General features: G+C 32.7%; 1 protein-coding gene across 1 annotated transcript; it reads left to right on the forward strand.

The window, feature by feature from the left end:
- Positions 1–11415: 11415 nt before the first annotated feature.
- On the forward strand, positions 11416–14100 carry LOC137826944 (putative serine/threonine-protein kinase PBL25). The gene is made up of 5 exons (XM_068633102.2): positions 11416–12063; positions 12442–12644; positions 12761–12950; positions 13130–13521; positions 13618–14100. Exons 1-5 carry the CDS (start codon positions 11940–11942, stop codon positions 13999–14001), a joined length of 1293 nt encoding a protein of 430 aa, XP_068489203.1. The 5' UTR covers positions 11416–11939; the 3' UTR covers positions 14002–14100.
- The last annotated feature ends 3305 nt before the right edge of the window (positions 14101–17405 follow it).

Below are 17405 nucleotides of genomic sequence, written 5' to 3' on the forward strand. Positions count from 1 at the left end.
ATAAGTTGAAACAAAAAGATGATGATACTATTGAAGAGATAAAAAAGCATGGACCCCCAATGAAGGTTATGTGGTATCTTCCCATCATTTCAAGGATGAAGCGTTTGTTTGCAAACCCAAATGATGCTAAGAATCTTAGATGACATGTAGATGAGAGGAAATGTGATGGCATGTACCGACATCCAACTGATTTTGTTCAATGGAAGAATTTTCATGACAAGTTTCTAGAGTTTGGTAAAGAATCAAGAAATATCCAACTTGGTTTAGCTACAAACGGTATGAATTCGTTTGGTAATATGAGTACAAATCACAATTCATGGCCTTACTAGTTATTTACAACTTACCTCTTGGATTGAGCATGAAACAAAAATACATGATGTTGTCTATGATGATATCCGGTCCAAGACAACCAAGAAATGACATAGATATTTATCTGAGTCCTCTAATTGAAGATTTTAAGTTAATGTGGGATTAGGGTGTTGAAGTATTTGACGAATTTGCTAATGAAACTTTCAAGATGCATGCTATGTTATTTTGCACCATCAATGACTTTCTGGCATAAGGTAACTTATCAGGGTATCGTGTTAAGGGTCATAAAGCATGTCCAATTTGTGAAGAAGATGCCGCTTCTCAACAATTGAAACATGGAAGGAAGATAATATATCTTCAGCATCGAAGGTTTCTTAAAAGTAATCATCCTTACCGGAGGTTGAAAAAAAGCCTTTAATGGATATCAAGAGGCTAGTAGTCCACCAACTCCATTAAATGGTGTTGAGGTTTACGAAAAGGTTGTAACATCCTAAATTTTACCCATATATAATGAAATAAAAGTAAAACAAGCAATATCTAATTACAAATAACATATACTACTTTCTCATATGTGTATCTCAAAAGAAATATCCCTCTTCATAGGGATTTAATATATACATCAAAAGTTTTAACAACAAAACAAAGCATTCAAATAAAACTATCTCATTCTCCAGCTGCTCACTAAGGAGCTCTATTACCTGCAATCTCATCTGCTCCCGTGTAAAACACGATCATCACAGATAAAGAAACAAACACAAACAAACAACAGAGTAAGCTATCTATATAAAAAGTTTTGATATAATTCAAATTTTAAATTAATAAGCATAATTCATCAATTCTCATGTGATTTCTCAAACCATCAAGTGTCTATTACATTCATAAAATTCATATTTCATATGTTGGACTTCTACTGACTCATAACACATAGACTCTTGACTCTACTTCCGGAAGACTCGTGCGTTGACTTAGACTCAGAGATCTGCACCTGTCATACTATCTCACTGTGAAATCCACACAGTTATGCGCATAAAGAATCTCAATATCATATCTCTCCTAGTATGACAGGGTTAACTCATATAACATGTCAAGTTAGTTATCTTTCAAACAACTTACCCATTCATATGAACCTCCTTCGACTCTCACCACCTGAATAACTTCATCTATATGATTTCATTATCTCAGGAGAGTCAGGATATCTCCTTCTAGACGAATCCCTAGTCAATGCACATCCTAAACCATTTAACACGGTATTTTCTTTCCTGAAAATAATGTTTTGTTTAAAAAAAATATTCTAAACATTAAAATCTCCAACATCAAACAATCAAATCATTCCACAATTTAGAATTTCCAAAACACACAACAATTCATTCACTAATCATATAATTTTCTTGAATCAAAAGGATTCCAAAGTGCATCTAAATAACATCAAGTTTTACTATCCAAAAAGAGAGACAATAAAAGGAGAATAAAATAAAATTATCTTTCAACTACAACTATATCCAACATTATTTAATAAAAAGGAGGAGGAAGCCACAACATGAAAATTAAAGTTTGATCACCAATTGTTAAACCCAACAACTAACTTATCTCAAAAACACCAGAATTCAGATTACAATCAACATAGCTCTCAAAATAATCACTCATAATTTACTCTAAAAATTGTCACAAACAGTTTTAGTTCATAAACTGAATCATCAGGAAATATTCAAAATATATGCTCTTTAAATCAATCATCATCTAAAATCACACAACCACTTCTCATCAAACATCTCACTTAAGTAATTCAGCAAAATATTAAAAAAGAACAGTTCAACTCATTTATATTATCATTCAAACACTTTCAATTCTCAATCACAAACAGTTTCAACAAATTATTCACCTTAAAATCAATATAAAAGATTCAAAATCAACTATTTCAGTCAATATATTACTTTACTCTTCACAAGAGACAATCCTGCAAGCAAAAACAATTGGAATTGGTGACCACGTCACCTCCAAATCCAGAATCTTCTAACCTAGGGTTTTATTGAAAATAATAAGACTAGTTTCCCTTACCTGAACTTTAGCTGATGCTTACTAAGAGCTCCAAATCTACCAAAAAGCTTAAAGGTAATTAACCTGCACCACATAGTCCTAATCAAAATCTAACTATATAACTAGGACCTTGAGTTAACAGAGATTAACCTGTACAAAATCTAAAACTAACCCGTACAAGATCAAAATTAACTCAAAAGAAAAAGGGGTCAAGAAGGAACTTACTCTATCTGCGATTTTGATCCGACAAACTTATAGGGTTCACTACTAGGAGTCCAACGGCAGACTCCGATCGGCAAACTGATAAGCGAGGAAGTCAGAATCTTAAAGAAAAGGGAGAGAAAAGGAAAAAGAGGAACAAAACTGAACTTAAAGAGATTCTGATCGGTCAGTCTTGTAGTCTTCGCTGCCAGGAGTCTAACGGTATACTCTGATCGTCAAACTGATGAGTGAAGAGATCAAAATCTTAGAGAGAAGGGAGAGAAAGGAAAAGGGAAACTTTTAGAGATGGTGGTTTTTTTTTTTAAAAATGAAACTTGAATAACTGATTTTTCTATTTATATGTCCTTTTTTTTCATTTTAATAATAAAATATTCAGGTATCATTTAAAATATACCACTTCTACTCTAAGGTTATTTTCTAGATCCTTACAAAGGTAAATAACATAGACCACACCTTCGGTAAGTCGAAAAGGAAGTCATTTGTGAAAAACATATGGAAGAAAAAAATCAATCTTCTTTGATCTCCTGTACTGGTCAAGGTTAGAAGTCAAACATTCTATAGATGTAATGCATGTTGAGAAATTTTGTGTGATAGTTTAATTGGTACACTTCTGAACATTATCGAGAAGATGAAGGATGATATAAATTCTCGTTTAGATTTCATTAGGATGAACATACGAGGCGAGTTGACACCGATACAAATGGGTAAACATACATATTTGCCCCCATCCTGTTACACCATGTCAAAAGATGAAAAAATAAGTTTTTTTTTTATCAATGTCTAAAGGGTGTGAAAGTGCCACAAGGACATTCCTCAAAATTGAAGATCTTAGTATCAATGCAATATTTGAAGTTAATTGGATTGAAGTCTCATGATTGTCACATCTTGATTCAACAATTGTTGGTGGTAGCTATTCGTGGAATCTTACAAAAAATACAATAACTTGTTTGTGCTCGTTCTTCTCTTCCATCTGTTGTAAAGTCATTGATCCAGTAAAGTTAAATGAAATTGTTATTATCTTGTGTGAATTGGAGATATTTTTCCCTCCACCTTTTTTTACATTGTGGTTCATCTAGTTGTGCATCTGGCAAAAGATGTTAGATTATGTGGACCAGTGTACTTAAGATGGATGTATCCTGTTGAGTGATATATGAAAATTTTGAAAGGGTATGTCAAAAATCATTATTGTCCAGAAGCCTCAATGATTGAAAGGTACATAGCTGAAGAAAGTACTGAATTTTGTTTAGAGTACATGTCAAAAGCAAATCCAATAGGTCTTCCAGCCAACTCATGACACTACAGGCATTCTACAAGTAAATGTTTAGGCATTGTACATGTGGTAAGCAAATCTCGATCAGAAGTCTAGCAAGCACATTTATATATATTGAATAACATAAATGAGGTTATACCTTACATAGATTCTCATAAAGACATTGTGAAGGCAAATAACCCAAGACAACCAGAGAAATGGGTTTTGATGGAACATAATAGAACTTTCATGCCTTGGTTTAAAGACGAGGTGTTAAAGGATTCAAGTGCATCAGAGACATTGACCTGTTGGTTGTTGGATTGAAGTTTGATGTCATTTCTTGTACAGGTTACAAAGTGAACAATTGTATATTTTACATGAAGTCTATGGATGAAAAGAGTACAATTCAAAATTGTGGTGTTACTCTTGAAGCTAATTCAATGCAGTTTTCTACTTCAAAAGATACAAATCATGTAGTTGGATCAATGGCATATTATGGGATTATAGAAGATATGGGAGGTTGACTATACTAAATTTTCTGTTCCAGTCAACGGTAAATGGGTTGACAATAAGATTGGGGTTAAAATTGATGAATCAGGATTCACATTAATGGACTTTCGAATGATAGGTTATCGAAGTGAGCCATTTATAATGGTTCAACAAGCATCTTAGGTTTTCTACGTCAAAGATCCTTCGTCAGAATATTGGTATGTTGTTTTACACGGGAAAAAACAAGGGGAGGCCATTGATGATATTGAAAATGGTGACCCTTGTTCATTCACACCAATGATAATGAATAAAGATGACGATGTAGTTGATGATGTACATGCAACCCGTAAAGACCACATTGAAGGAATTTATATATGAACATGCAATCCACTATGGTAACAAATTTAGAAATATTTTTGATAATACAAATTTAGAATTTTATGTATATGTTTTATATGATTTTCTTTAGAGGCAATTTAACTAATGTTTGTTACCTAATTTTTTAACACAGATATGGCTAACGATTAGACTCCGATTTTTTCTATCTCCCCTTCTGTACGAGCCGAAAAAGGACCTACTAGACTGAAGCGTCTCTCATTGAGATGTGCTAGTTCCAAGAAGACACCTATCGACGTAGATTTCAACATTGGAGTGGCTTCTAGTCCTAATGTTGAGACTTCCAACAACTATCTTGGAGTTGTTGCTCGTGAGAGGCTCTCCATATTGATTAATTCATGGGATGATGTGTCAGAGGTCGACTGGAACATGCTCTAGGAGGATGTCCTGGTAAGCTTTACATTATTATCGTTATCATATAATGCTTTTTAATATTAATTGATCAATTTTAATTTCATGATATTATTTTGCAGACATATTTTGAGATCTCTAATGTGGAACTACTGAGATCAAAGATTATATCTAATATCAGCATTAACTTCTGTCAGTTTAAGTCAACACTGACGACACAATATGTTTTTGGCTATTATAAAGGCCAAAATCCTTGTTTAAAGTACACTAATATTGATGAAGAGACATGACGTGTTTTTGTTCAAAGTCATGAATCTGAAGTGTGGTTGGTAAGTGAAGTTACTTAACTATTTTATTCATGCATCATAAAATTAATAACTTAATATTATTTGATTCACTCTATTTATTTCATTCATGACAGGGTCGTCGGAAGAAAGCTCAAGTCACAACATTAAAGAATGTTACCCCTCACCTAATGTCTTGTTCGAGGTATCGAAAGCTTGAGCAATCATTGATGATGGAAAAGGAGAAATCCAGACATGGGATTGCGTTTGAGATTGATACAGGGGTCTGTGAACATCCATCATCCCCTTCCCACCACAAAAAATCGAAGATGGCCTAAATTAAAAAGTTGGGTGGATATAGTTCTGAGCAATCACAGATAGTCTTAGAAAAAATTGTAACTTATTTTTATCCTTCTTTACATTTATTTTAAAGCATTAATTATATTAAAAACTTATATGATTTTGGTCTCTTACAGGATTCCTTGATTGAGCAAAGCTCCCAAGGTAATTTTGTACCTCAAGGTCGTCAAGATATCCTGGTTGAAGTAATTGGACAACCTGAGCACCGTGATCGTGTACATGTAGTTGGAAAAGGGGTTGGAATTAAACATTATTTCGGAGTTACACCACAACACTCATCCTCCTGCGCTGCCTCAGAGACCAGAGCATAACTGACGAGTAAGATACATCAAGAATTAATGGAGGAAATGTGAAAGGAGACTGAACGCATGCGGCTAGAGTTGTGACAGGTGTTTCTATCACAACAACATTGTGTTGAGTCGCATGTTAGTCCCGCTCCCAAGAGCACAAAGGGGAGTTGTGCAGCTCCTACAACATCAGGGGGTGTCATTGGCCAGATGAGCCAATGCAAGCTAGTGGTAGATGGTGGCATCTTTCCTTAGGTGGTGGCCATTGGAAAAGTCTATCAAGAGGCAACCACCTTACATAACGTTCATCTCTCCCCTGATGTGGTGAAGGTAACGGTGGAAAAAGTACGAGTAGCTGATGCTCATGTTCCACTACCTTCAGATGAGGTAACAACTATGGCCGATGCATTTCAAACATTCATAGCCTGGTCCATAAACCTCATTCGAATTATACTAGAACCTTCAGTTATAATTTCATTTGATTATATTAATTTATATTTATATATTACATATAATTTAATACAAATGTTCTCTATTTTATAGAAACCTCATCGGAAACCAAGTATGAAAAAGAAGCATGAGGTTCCCATTGACGATCCTATAGCTTTCTTAGATGCAGCTGCTAAAAAGATTGGTCAAAACCCTGTGGACATTCTGTGGGATGATACGTTTTTTGAAAGAGACATTGACATGACACTGACATATGCATGTTAGATTTGTTAGAATTTGCAGCTAGAGATCAGAAGCTCAATATAAATATAATGCAATTTTTTATGAGTAAGTATCTTTACCTATATTTCAATTTACTTTATGTTAAATTATTATTGATTATGTTTTAACTAATAACTTGTAGGTATTTGTCTATGGAGTTTCTATCAATAACGAGAATCAAAATGTCTATGAATTCTTGGATCCCTATTATATTAATCCGATTGGAGCGAAGAAATTTGAAACTCAATCATACATCAATAAGGGAAAAGAGGGAAAATAAATTTATCATGCCCTTATATTAATGAGTAAGTTCAATTATAAGTCGTCAATTATTACTATTTCATGTTTTAAATATTCACTAACTCTTTTCATAGATGATATATGGGTCATTGACAATTTCTTGTCTTATCCATGGTTGATAAGACTGCTGTGTGGTTTTGTTTCCTACACAAGAAGCCATCCACATATCGGGAGAATATAATTAATGTGTACATAATTACACTATAAACTTGACTGCGTATGTTACTTAAATATCTACTAACGCAATGTTTTGTATTAATCAATTCATGGCATGGATATAACATCCTCAAAGGTCGATCCAATTCAAATGATCAAAATCTGAAATGATAGACACTAAGGGTTTGTAATTTTTGTCTTTCTCTTTTCAATGTTTATCAATATTAATTTTTAATTTTTATTGAATTATATTGTAATAGACAACCGAGAGGATACGAGTATGGCGTTTACATTATGCAATGGATGATTACCATTATAAGAGTAGACATTCGAAGGGATTGAGAGCAGGTAATAATATTTAAACTATTCTTTATAATTCTTTAGCATATATGAATCTTAATACTAATTGAACCTTATTTTGTAATGCAGTTCTTTACAGATGAGAGTCCACTACCTTTGTCTGCCACAAATTATGCGAGACATGCTTGGGCCACATATTTATTTAGTTTCTATAACTCTAGGATAAATAATCAATAATGTAGGAATTAAATAGATAGATAGGAATATGTTATTAGTGTTTGTAATACATTTTTATCAATATATATAATTTGATTCTCTGAATTTGTGTATTTGGTTGGCTAGAATCTAATTGAACAAGTCAATTTAGATGGAAGTTAGTATTAAACATAATGAACTAAAAAAATTCCCATAAAAAATGGCGATTATGACCAAAACCATCGTTTTATACCTCTCGTGGGGGTGTAAAATGGTGGTTATTGTAATAATTGTTGTTTAAGGCCACAATCTGTGCTGAGGTTAGAGAGGGTATAAAACGACTGTTTTTACCATAACTGTCGTTTTATACTTCATGCATGTATTGTATAAACTTATGGGAAGGTATAACACGATGACTTTTACCATAGTAGCTGTTTTATAATGCATTTAACATGGTGGTCAAATAGTCATCGCCTTTGATTGGAGAGAATAAACTATGTGCTAAAACACAACAGTCCTATAGCCGTCGTTTTAATGCTAAAATAACTACCATTTTTCACCTTTTTTTGCACCAGTGTATAAAATATGTTAAGCATCTAATAATATATGCCAATAATTTTCGGGAACATTCGACTCCACTAACATAAAAAACACCACCAAAAAGTGTTACTCTACATAGTATTAAAGGTCAATTGATAACGACCGGTGGGATCCCTTATTGAGCTATTTATCTTCTGAGTTCCCATACTACATTTATATATAGTTAGGCAAAAGTCTTTTACCTAAGGTTGTGTGTACATAATTGTCTTCCAACCAGAGTCATCCGCACCACATACACATTATAGTTGAATACTTCTACCATGTACACTATTATTTCGTTTTGAGCCTTGACATAAAGGGAATAGTCAGATTCTAAAAAAAAGATAAAATATGAGCAGGAAATTGGACCCTTCCACAATCATTATCATAGTTGCCAAATACAATTTTCGACCACCATCTACCTAAGCAGTTAACATACTACAAACTTTTCTCCACCAAGAATGAGAAATGCCAGAATCAGAGTATAAAATAAAAAGAAGGAAGAGATATTTTAAGAATTTTGAAATTAGGGTTATATGGAAACAAAGACAAAATAAAAACACTACAGCGGTGCAACGAAACTAAGAAGAATAAGCTAAGAAACCTGATATCGTGGAACACACAATAGCATAGTAGCACAAGATGGCGATCGGTGCAAAGTCCTCAGAAGGACACTTTCTCTTAGCAACAACACTCAAGAGGACACTTCTCTTCGCAGCAACACAATGATTTTTTTTTGTGAGAATAAATACATAAATAGAAATAATAGTCCTCTCTCAATTAATTTAATCTTCAATATTTTAATAATATTCTCCGCAACCGAATAAAACTAGGTTGCTAAAAAATCTCTCACCTCGGTCGTAGATGTGGTCGCTAGATTAAACTATTTAACATAGCAAACACTACAAGAAAAACTTGATTTAGCTTCCAAATTTTTGCGTGGGCCATTTGCGGACGCTACTCTCGTCGGCCAAAATGAGTAAAAGCCCACGCAAAATTTACATTGGACACAAAACGGACGCATATATTGATTTAATTTTTTTTTAAAAAAAAAATTTTGCGTCGGCCGCGGCCCACGCATAGGCGTCGGTTTTGCGTCAGCCGCGGCCCACGCATATGCGTCCGTTTTGCGTAGCCCACAGAACCCACGCATATGCGTCCGCTATAGCCCACGCATGTTTAGAATTTTAAAATTTAAATATTTTTAATGTATAATAAATATTTTAATTTTGAATTCTTTATTATATTTATTTTAGAATTATTTCTTTAATGTTATAATAAATTATTTAATTTATCAATTTTGAATATAAATTAATTAAATTAGATTTATTAAATTAAATAAGCGTTTGATTTAAAATTAATTGACTAAAATAAAATATATATTTAAATTATTTAAATGTTATATAAAATATTTGTTTATTTTAAATATTATTTATTTTAAATTTATTTTATTTATATATTGTCATAACTATTTTATTTTTGAAATTATGATATAAATTAGTTAAATTAAATTTATTAAATTGATGATAATAATATTAAATTTATTAAATATTAATATTAATACTAATAATATTAATAATATGTATAATATGTATAATAATATTAATAATAATATTAATAATAATGTTAATTAAAATATTAATTATAATGTTAATTATAATATTAATTATAATGTTAATAATATTATTAATAATAATGTTAATAATAATATTAATAATAATTTAATAATATGAGTATAATTTATTTTATTATTATTAATAATAATTATATTAATATGTATAAATTATATTAATAATAAGTATAATAAAAATGATAATATAACCAAAGAATTTGTTTGGTCTAGTGGTTAATGCTTTCCTGGGTTACTGGAAGGACTTGAGTTCAATAACATAACTCATAAGCGTCAATAAAAAATATAATTAGTAATAATAAGAAAATTAAAAATAAATTTTTGTAATTATGCGTCGGATAGGCCCACGCAAAAGCCGCCGCATGGTGCGTCCGCTTTTTGCGTGGGCTTGGCCCACGCAAAATGCGTCCAATTTGCTGGCCCACGCTAATTTCGATTTGCTTCCAGGGTTTTTTCGTGGGATGCTTAGCGGAGGCAAAACGGACGCATAAGCGTCCGTTTTTCAAGTTTTGCGTCCGTTTCTGGCCCACGCAAATCTATCATTTTCTTGTAGTGAAATGAAACAAAAATTGATCTTTAAAATAAATTGTGTTTCAGTCGTCATTTCGGTCGCCAACAACATAACTTGTTTTTTTTACTTCATATAGCCATCGATTTAGTGATTAAACTTTAGCTACCATCATTGCGAGACATTATTTGGACGCTATACACAATTAATACCACCAAAAAATTATTCTGTCACTATTTCAATTACTGATTTATGACAAAAGTTAGTCGATCGCTATTTCAATCACAATTTGCAAAAACAATTTTGGTCATTAAACTCAATTACTAAATGGACTTTATTTTGTAGTGTGATATAAAATTATCATAATTATGAAAATATTTAACAATTTTTAATAAATTGGTTACCACATTATATAAAATCAAAATTAATTTGTCATCTAATATTTAATTCAATAGTTTAATTAATTAGAAATGTATAATTGAAATTCTTATTATCTATAATATGTTAGTTGCTTCATTATCTCTACCGATAGGATAGTTGTAAATTTTGATAGCTCTAAAGTATAATGTGTTTGAATTGTTCTATGCATTGTATCATTGCCATGATTGGTCTTATGAAACGTGTAGTATGATTGGTTGGTGAATTTCATTTCTTTGATTAAGTATTTATGTGCTTTTGATATCTCTAAATTTTAAGAGAGATATTTTTCAAAACTTTAGTTAGAATTTCTTTTATTTTTAAAGTTGATATTGTCCTTCACTATTGATTAGCATATAGTTAAGGTTTGTGAGTTGATTAGCATATAGTTAGTCTCTAAACTTTGTTAAGATGATTCAAGGAAAGATATTAATATTCATCATGTCCTATAGTACTATGTCAAAATATAGATTGAATTGCATCTATTTTTGTCATCTCTCATTCTATAATGGAACATAATTGTCTTGTGTAACGACATAATTAACTTTACTCCACACGTTGGAATTGGTTATGTCTCTCTTTCTCTCTCATGCAAATTGAGAGAATGTTTAAAACTTCATTCCATTCTACTCGGAACCTTAGTTGGGAACATAAAGAAATATCATCATCTAAGTTTGTTCCCATACTGACCTAAACGACAACACCTCTCCACGGTGTCTCTTTGTTTCTTGGTTTGTTAAGCCCCATTAGATGCATGGCATTTGGGTTTTGATGGGGTTTGCATCTTCAATTGGGTTGTCCTTGTTATTTTGTCCTTTGGTTCTTGAACCCCATTAGATTTTTCTTTCTCCTTTCCTTTCATAATTTGTTAAAAGCTTCGTGTTAAACAACCCAAATTAGTATTTGTGAAGCTTCTGTTCTTTTGATTTCATAGTTCAGAAGACAAGGATATTGAAGTCTCCTGAAAATTTTAAAAACATTTTCAATTTGTAAAATATATTTTTCTTTGCGCTTATGGGCACGTAAATAGATAAAGAAGCTTTTGTTGATGGATTGAAAATTTGGAGTCTCTAGGATTTTAAATTGAATCTATCTAAAGGTCCTTCTTTTTTGCCCCTTAAAAAAATATATTTTTTAGTATTTTAATCAAAATTGTAGAGAAATGAGTTGCTTTTCATGTTTTTCATCCAATAAAGTGCCAAAAAATTCTAACAACGGAAAGAAGATACAACAGGTTGCTGCTCATTCTCCCAAAGAACCAACCCAAGCAACTCAGCCACGATCAGGTAAAATCATTTGAACAAGAAATATGAATCATGAACTCTTATTATATAGTTTTCCCTAATGAACTTTAACGAAGAGGAAAACTCTTTTACTTGAAACCTATAAAAATCATTTGTATATTTTCCCCATTGTGGCTCTGTAATTACGAAACCAAATCACTTGTTGTCCCCTTTTATGATTTTTAGTGATTTCAATCCTATGTTCATCATCTCCATGAATTTGATCATCATTTTATACACAATTTGGTGCATGCGAAATTTTAAGGTTGGATTAATCTTTTTACTAGGGTTCTACCAATTCTTCTAAGTTTTATTAATATATATTTTGTAATGAAAAATTTACCTCTTGAGGGATTCTTGATGTACCTTTTTTATTTTCAGATAACAAGGCAAACACAAACCCCCAAACAGAACCTAAAATAAACAAGGAGGTCAATAAAGATAATAGGAACAACAACATTGCTGCTCAAACATTCACCTACAGGGAATTGGCTAATATCACAAAGAACTTTAGGCAGGAATGCCTAATAGGAGAAGGTGGTTTTGGGAGGGTTTACAAAGGAAGACTTGAGAAAACAAAACAGGTAGAACAATGACACTTTATTTTGCACTTATTATTAAGTACTTGGTTCTTTTTCTCTGATGATATGGATAAACTTTTGAAGGACAAGCCATTGACATTTGTAATTTAAATGCACAGGAAGTAGCTGTGAAACAACTCGACAGGAATGGATTACAAGGGAATAGAGAGTTTCTTGTTGAAGTTTTAATGTTGAGTCTTTTGCACCATAAAAATCTAGTGAATCTAATTGGATATTGTGCTGATGGAGATCAAAGATTATTGGTATATGAGTACATGCCACTGGGATCCCTTGAGGACCATCTTCTTGGTAAGATTCTCCTTAAATTTAAAATTTGATATTTAGCATTGAGATTAGAAGTTAGAAAGTTTAACAAGAACAATGGAGTTCAAAAAAGTAGACTTCCTTTTGAGAAAAATCAAAACACAGAAGAGCTAGAAGCTAAAGGTTGATGCAGATCATGAATATTTTATTGAACTTTGGCGCAGATCTTGGTCCACGACAAAAGCCTCTAGAATGGTTCAATAGAATAAAAATAGCTTTGGATGCTGCAAAAGGTCTAGAATATTTGCATGACAAGGCGAATCCTCCAGTGATCTACCGTGACTTGAAATCATCAAACATCTTATTAGACACAGAATTCAATGCAAAACTGTCTGATTTTGGATTAGCAAAGTTGGGTCCTACAGGGGACAAATCTCATGTATCTTCAAGAGTAATGGGTACTTATGGATATTGTGCTCCTGAGTATCAAAGAACTGGTCAACTAACAGTAAAATCTGATGTATACAGCTATGGAGTTGTTTTGCTTGAATTGATCACTGGAAGGAGAGTCATTGATAACTCAAGACCAGGACGGGAGCAAAATCTCATTGATTGGGTCAGTTTTCGTGTTCATCTTCTGTAATGGACGAATGTTTGAGTCACTAGCATATATTAAATTTCACTATAACCTAATTGTTTTGATACGAAACAGGCATCTCCATTATTGAAGGACCCTAACAGATATTCAGAATTAGCAGACCCACTTCTAGGAGGAAACTTCCCAATGAGATCCTTGCATCAAGCAGTGGCAGTAGCAGCCATGTGTTTGAATGATGAGCCATCAGTGAGACCTTTTATCAGTGATGTTGTGACTGCTCTTAGTTTCCTTGGGACACTCACACGGAGTCAAGATCTCTCAGGAACTGTTCACATACCCACCCCATCACAAGACCAAGAAGCCATCGATGCCCCTCTCAGTCTTCTTCATCATGATATCACTGCCATTGAACGCCAAAGAGCAGTTGCTGAAGCCATCGAATGGGGCACAAATTCTAGGAACAAAGCACCACAGCGTCAAACTTCTCCCTATTTGTAAATCCACTGCAATTATATTCATATAATTACGTCTCTCTATATAAATAACACCTAGAGTGTACATAATTGAATTTCACAAATAATTCATGCTTTCTACAAATATTAAATTGTATGTCTACATCCAAGTATTAAGATATATGGATATATACATAATAATTTAAAATTCAATCAAATCGGGTATAATCAGATAAGATGCAATCCGATCAAATCAAATGTAATGGTATAACTTGGAATATTTATATAGTAAAAATTGATTGAATTACAAATATTCAATAATCAATTATGTCTCTTATTTATTTTAAATGTATTTTAATCCAAGCCCAAAAGCACAGGGAGTATTCACTCAATTCTCATATTCACTTATATATTTATAAATTTTTATGCTCTTATTGACTTCAACGTCAGAGAAGCTCCTGCTAGTGGATCTCTCCTTATCGTTTTCGACAATCTCAATGATCATATTTCGGAGTCAAAACTCGTCTTGCAAGGCAAACCACCTTTTTCCACCTTGGGAGATCAACACTCTTTTATGGTAAGAACATTTTGCGCATATCATGGAACATGGGTAAAATTGTTCCCAAACCAGAAGTCTTATGGCACTCACTACAAGCAGAATTGTTGCTTCATCATCATCATCATAATGGACCACTCAATTCTTGGTTCTTCATTTTTTAAGTTGAGTTTTTATGTTGTTACTTTAGTATCCAATAGTGGTATCAGAGCTTAGTTCTTGATTATATTCCTTTGCTATTGCTTCTAGAAAGGTGTTGTAGAAAAATTTGAGTATGCTCTGTGATTGTAGCTAGTCTGATCTCTCACACCAAAAGAGAATTACTTTTGTTACTGAATATAGAGTGTGACAGTGTAAAAATCCATATCTTGGAAACTTCTGACAAAGAAATACTTGGTATTTAAGTTTGTCCATTGTTGTCCCAGTGCTCTTTCCTAGGAACTTACCAGGTGTACTATTTCATAGTATATAGTCATTATTCCAATAAACAATACTATTCATAGTGCGAAGTGCATAAGTCGGTATTAAATCCATGGAAATAAACTATGAGATACAAAAGTTCAATGAGAATACTTTCTTGTTGTGGAATACATATTCTCAAACTATACCCAGTGGTTGTCATGCATATGCTTTTGGTGGACCTTCGCCCATGAAAATTCTTTGACACGTTGTACGATGACCTACCAACCAATATGGAAGAGCTTTGCAATCGAGCAACACCATATATCAACATAAAGAAGAACTCTACTACAAGGAAAAAGGCAAGAAAAGTTGTTTCTACCTTTGTCTTAAATACCAGACAAGCCTTTAAGAGAAGGTTTGTTAGTAAGTGCATGAAAGTTACATGAACCTTAGTTGAGATGCTATTATCTAGGAGGCGGGTAGTTTTCATGGTTAAGGAAGGGGAAATCACCAGGATCAGGTGACTACAGAGATCGAGCAAGAAAAAGGGAAAAACCTCAACAAAACCCCAATGACGTTAGAGAGACGATCAACATTATAGTGGTAGGATTTGTTGAGGGAGGCAATTCAAGTTCTACAAGCAAATTGGAGTGTTGAAAAGCTCTCATCAACCATGGAGGCTCGATAGACATGCTTTACTGTTCAATGTTATTAAAGCTTGACATACCTACTTCCCTCATTTAGTCATACTCCAACTTGTTATTAGGGTTCATAAAGGAACATACACACCCGAGGATATGTCAAACTGCTTACTACATTTGACATAGGTGAAACATTTCAAGCACTCGTTTCCAGTTAGTAGAGGTTGACTCTTTGTATAATGTTTTAATTAGGTGTAGAACTTTCAACTAGCTCGGAGTCGTTGTTTCTACACCAGATATGACCCGTTCCTTTATAAGGATGAAAAGATTATCATGGTAAAGGCTAATCCCATAATGGAAAGAGAATGTTATGCACAGAGTCTCAAAGTCATTCCTTATTCATTAAAAACTCCCATCAGTAGTGCAACCCAAATTGATGAGGTCTTAAATTTCCCAGAAGAGTATGAAACTGAGTAACAAAGTGCAAACATGTCACAGTATTGAAGACATAACTTGAGCTTTTATTATTAATGTAGAGTTGAACTTAATCCACAAGCCGAATTTGATAAGAATCAGCCTACCTTTCATGAGCCCTTGATGAATGTGCAATTGGATTCTCAACCCAGTTAATGTATAAAGGTGGGCAAGATGATTAGCCACTTATTAAGAGATGAAATAGAATGAGTCTTTGTAAAGAATACCGACCTTTTGCATGGAATACAATAGATATGTCTGACATTGACTCAGACTTCATGTATCATAATATTGTCATACTTCCTCATGCTAAACCTACAATGCAAAGAAATAGGAAACTTGGTGAGGAAAGGCATTTAGTTGTGGAACATGAAGTCACTTAAAGCTGGCTTTATTAGGAAAATCATCTACACCATGTGGCTAGCAAACATGATTATGGTAAAAGATACAAATGGCAAGAGAAGGATGTATACAAATTATACAGACATAAACAAGGCATGCCCCAATGACACATACCATCTATTAGACATAGATCAAATTGTTGAAAACCCAAAGAGTTATGAGTTGCCTAGTTTCCTTGAAGCATACTTGGGATATAATCAAATCATAATGTATCCATCCAATGAAGACAACCCAACTTTCATGACCGAGGGAGCTAATTTTTGTTATAAAGTCATCTTGTTTTTGTTAAAAAATGTTAGTGCAATATATCAATTTCTTGTGGAGAGAGTTTTTAGGAAACTCATGGGTGACATAATCGAAGTATATTTTGATGATATAGTGGTCAAATATAAAGGACCACCCTACCCATTTTGGAGAGAGTTTATCATTGTTTTTTAAATAGTCAAATTAAAAATAGATCAACATAGACTGTCTAACAAAATTCTAAACCATCTAACATCAAAGAGATGATAGTACAAGTATGGTTAGTCCAATGAACCCAATAATTATTTCAATTGATTAGTGTTCAAAACTTTTCTATAAGTAAAGGTTAAAAATAACAATAAAGATAAAAATGGCCTTTTCAAATTTTTATGTAGAAAAAATAAATTAGATGCTTAAGAAATAATAAAGCAAGCATTTTGACTATCAAGTTCATTCTACAATAAATTCATTATTGATTTTCTTTACATCATCTTTCAATTCTCGCATAGAATTGAACTTAATCAAACAAATGTTAATCAAATTCAACAGAATCTTTATCAATCAAAACAAGTATTTACTAATATATTTAGTATCTCACTCGTCTCCAAGCATATATTCACTATTACACTAGACGCTATCCAATTCTCAAGTGTTTAGGTTTGTATTTATATTCAACATTCATGCAGACAAACACTACCATATGCTTATTAAGACTATAATATTTACAAAATT

Source organism: Phaseolus vulgaris, chromosome 8, assembly GCF_051622355.1.
Source record: "Phaseolus vulgaris cultivar YP4 chromosome 8, ASM5162235v1, whole genome shotgun sequence".
Lineage (NCBI taxonomy): Eukaryota > Viridiplantae > Streptophyta > Magnoliopsida > Fabales > Fabaceae > Phaseolus > Phaseolus vulgaris.

What these genes read in the sequence shown, in the direction of transcription:
- LOC137826944 (XM_068633102.2), top strand. Translation starts at nt 11,940, where the DNA reads ATGAGTTGCTTTTCATGTTTTTCATCCAATAAAGTGCCAAAAAATTCT. An exon ending in GACTTGAGAAAACAAAACAG is followed by an intron (nt 12,645 to 12,760) that starts GTAGAACAATGA and finishes TTAAATGCACAG; the next exon opens with GAAGTAGCTGTGAAACAACT. An exon ending in AGCAAAATCTCATTGATTGG is followed by an intron (nt 13,522 to 13,617) that starts GTCAGTTTTCGT and finishes GATACGAAACAG; the next exon opens with GCATCTCCATTATTGAAGGA.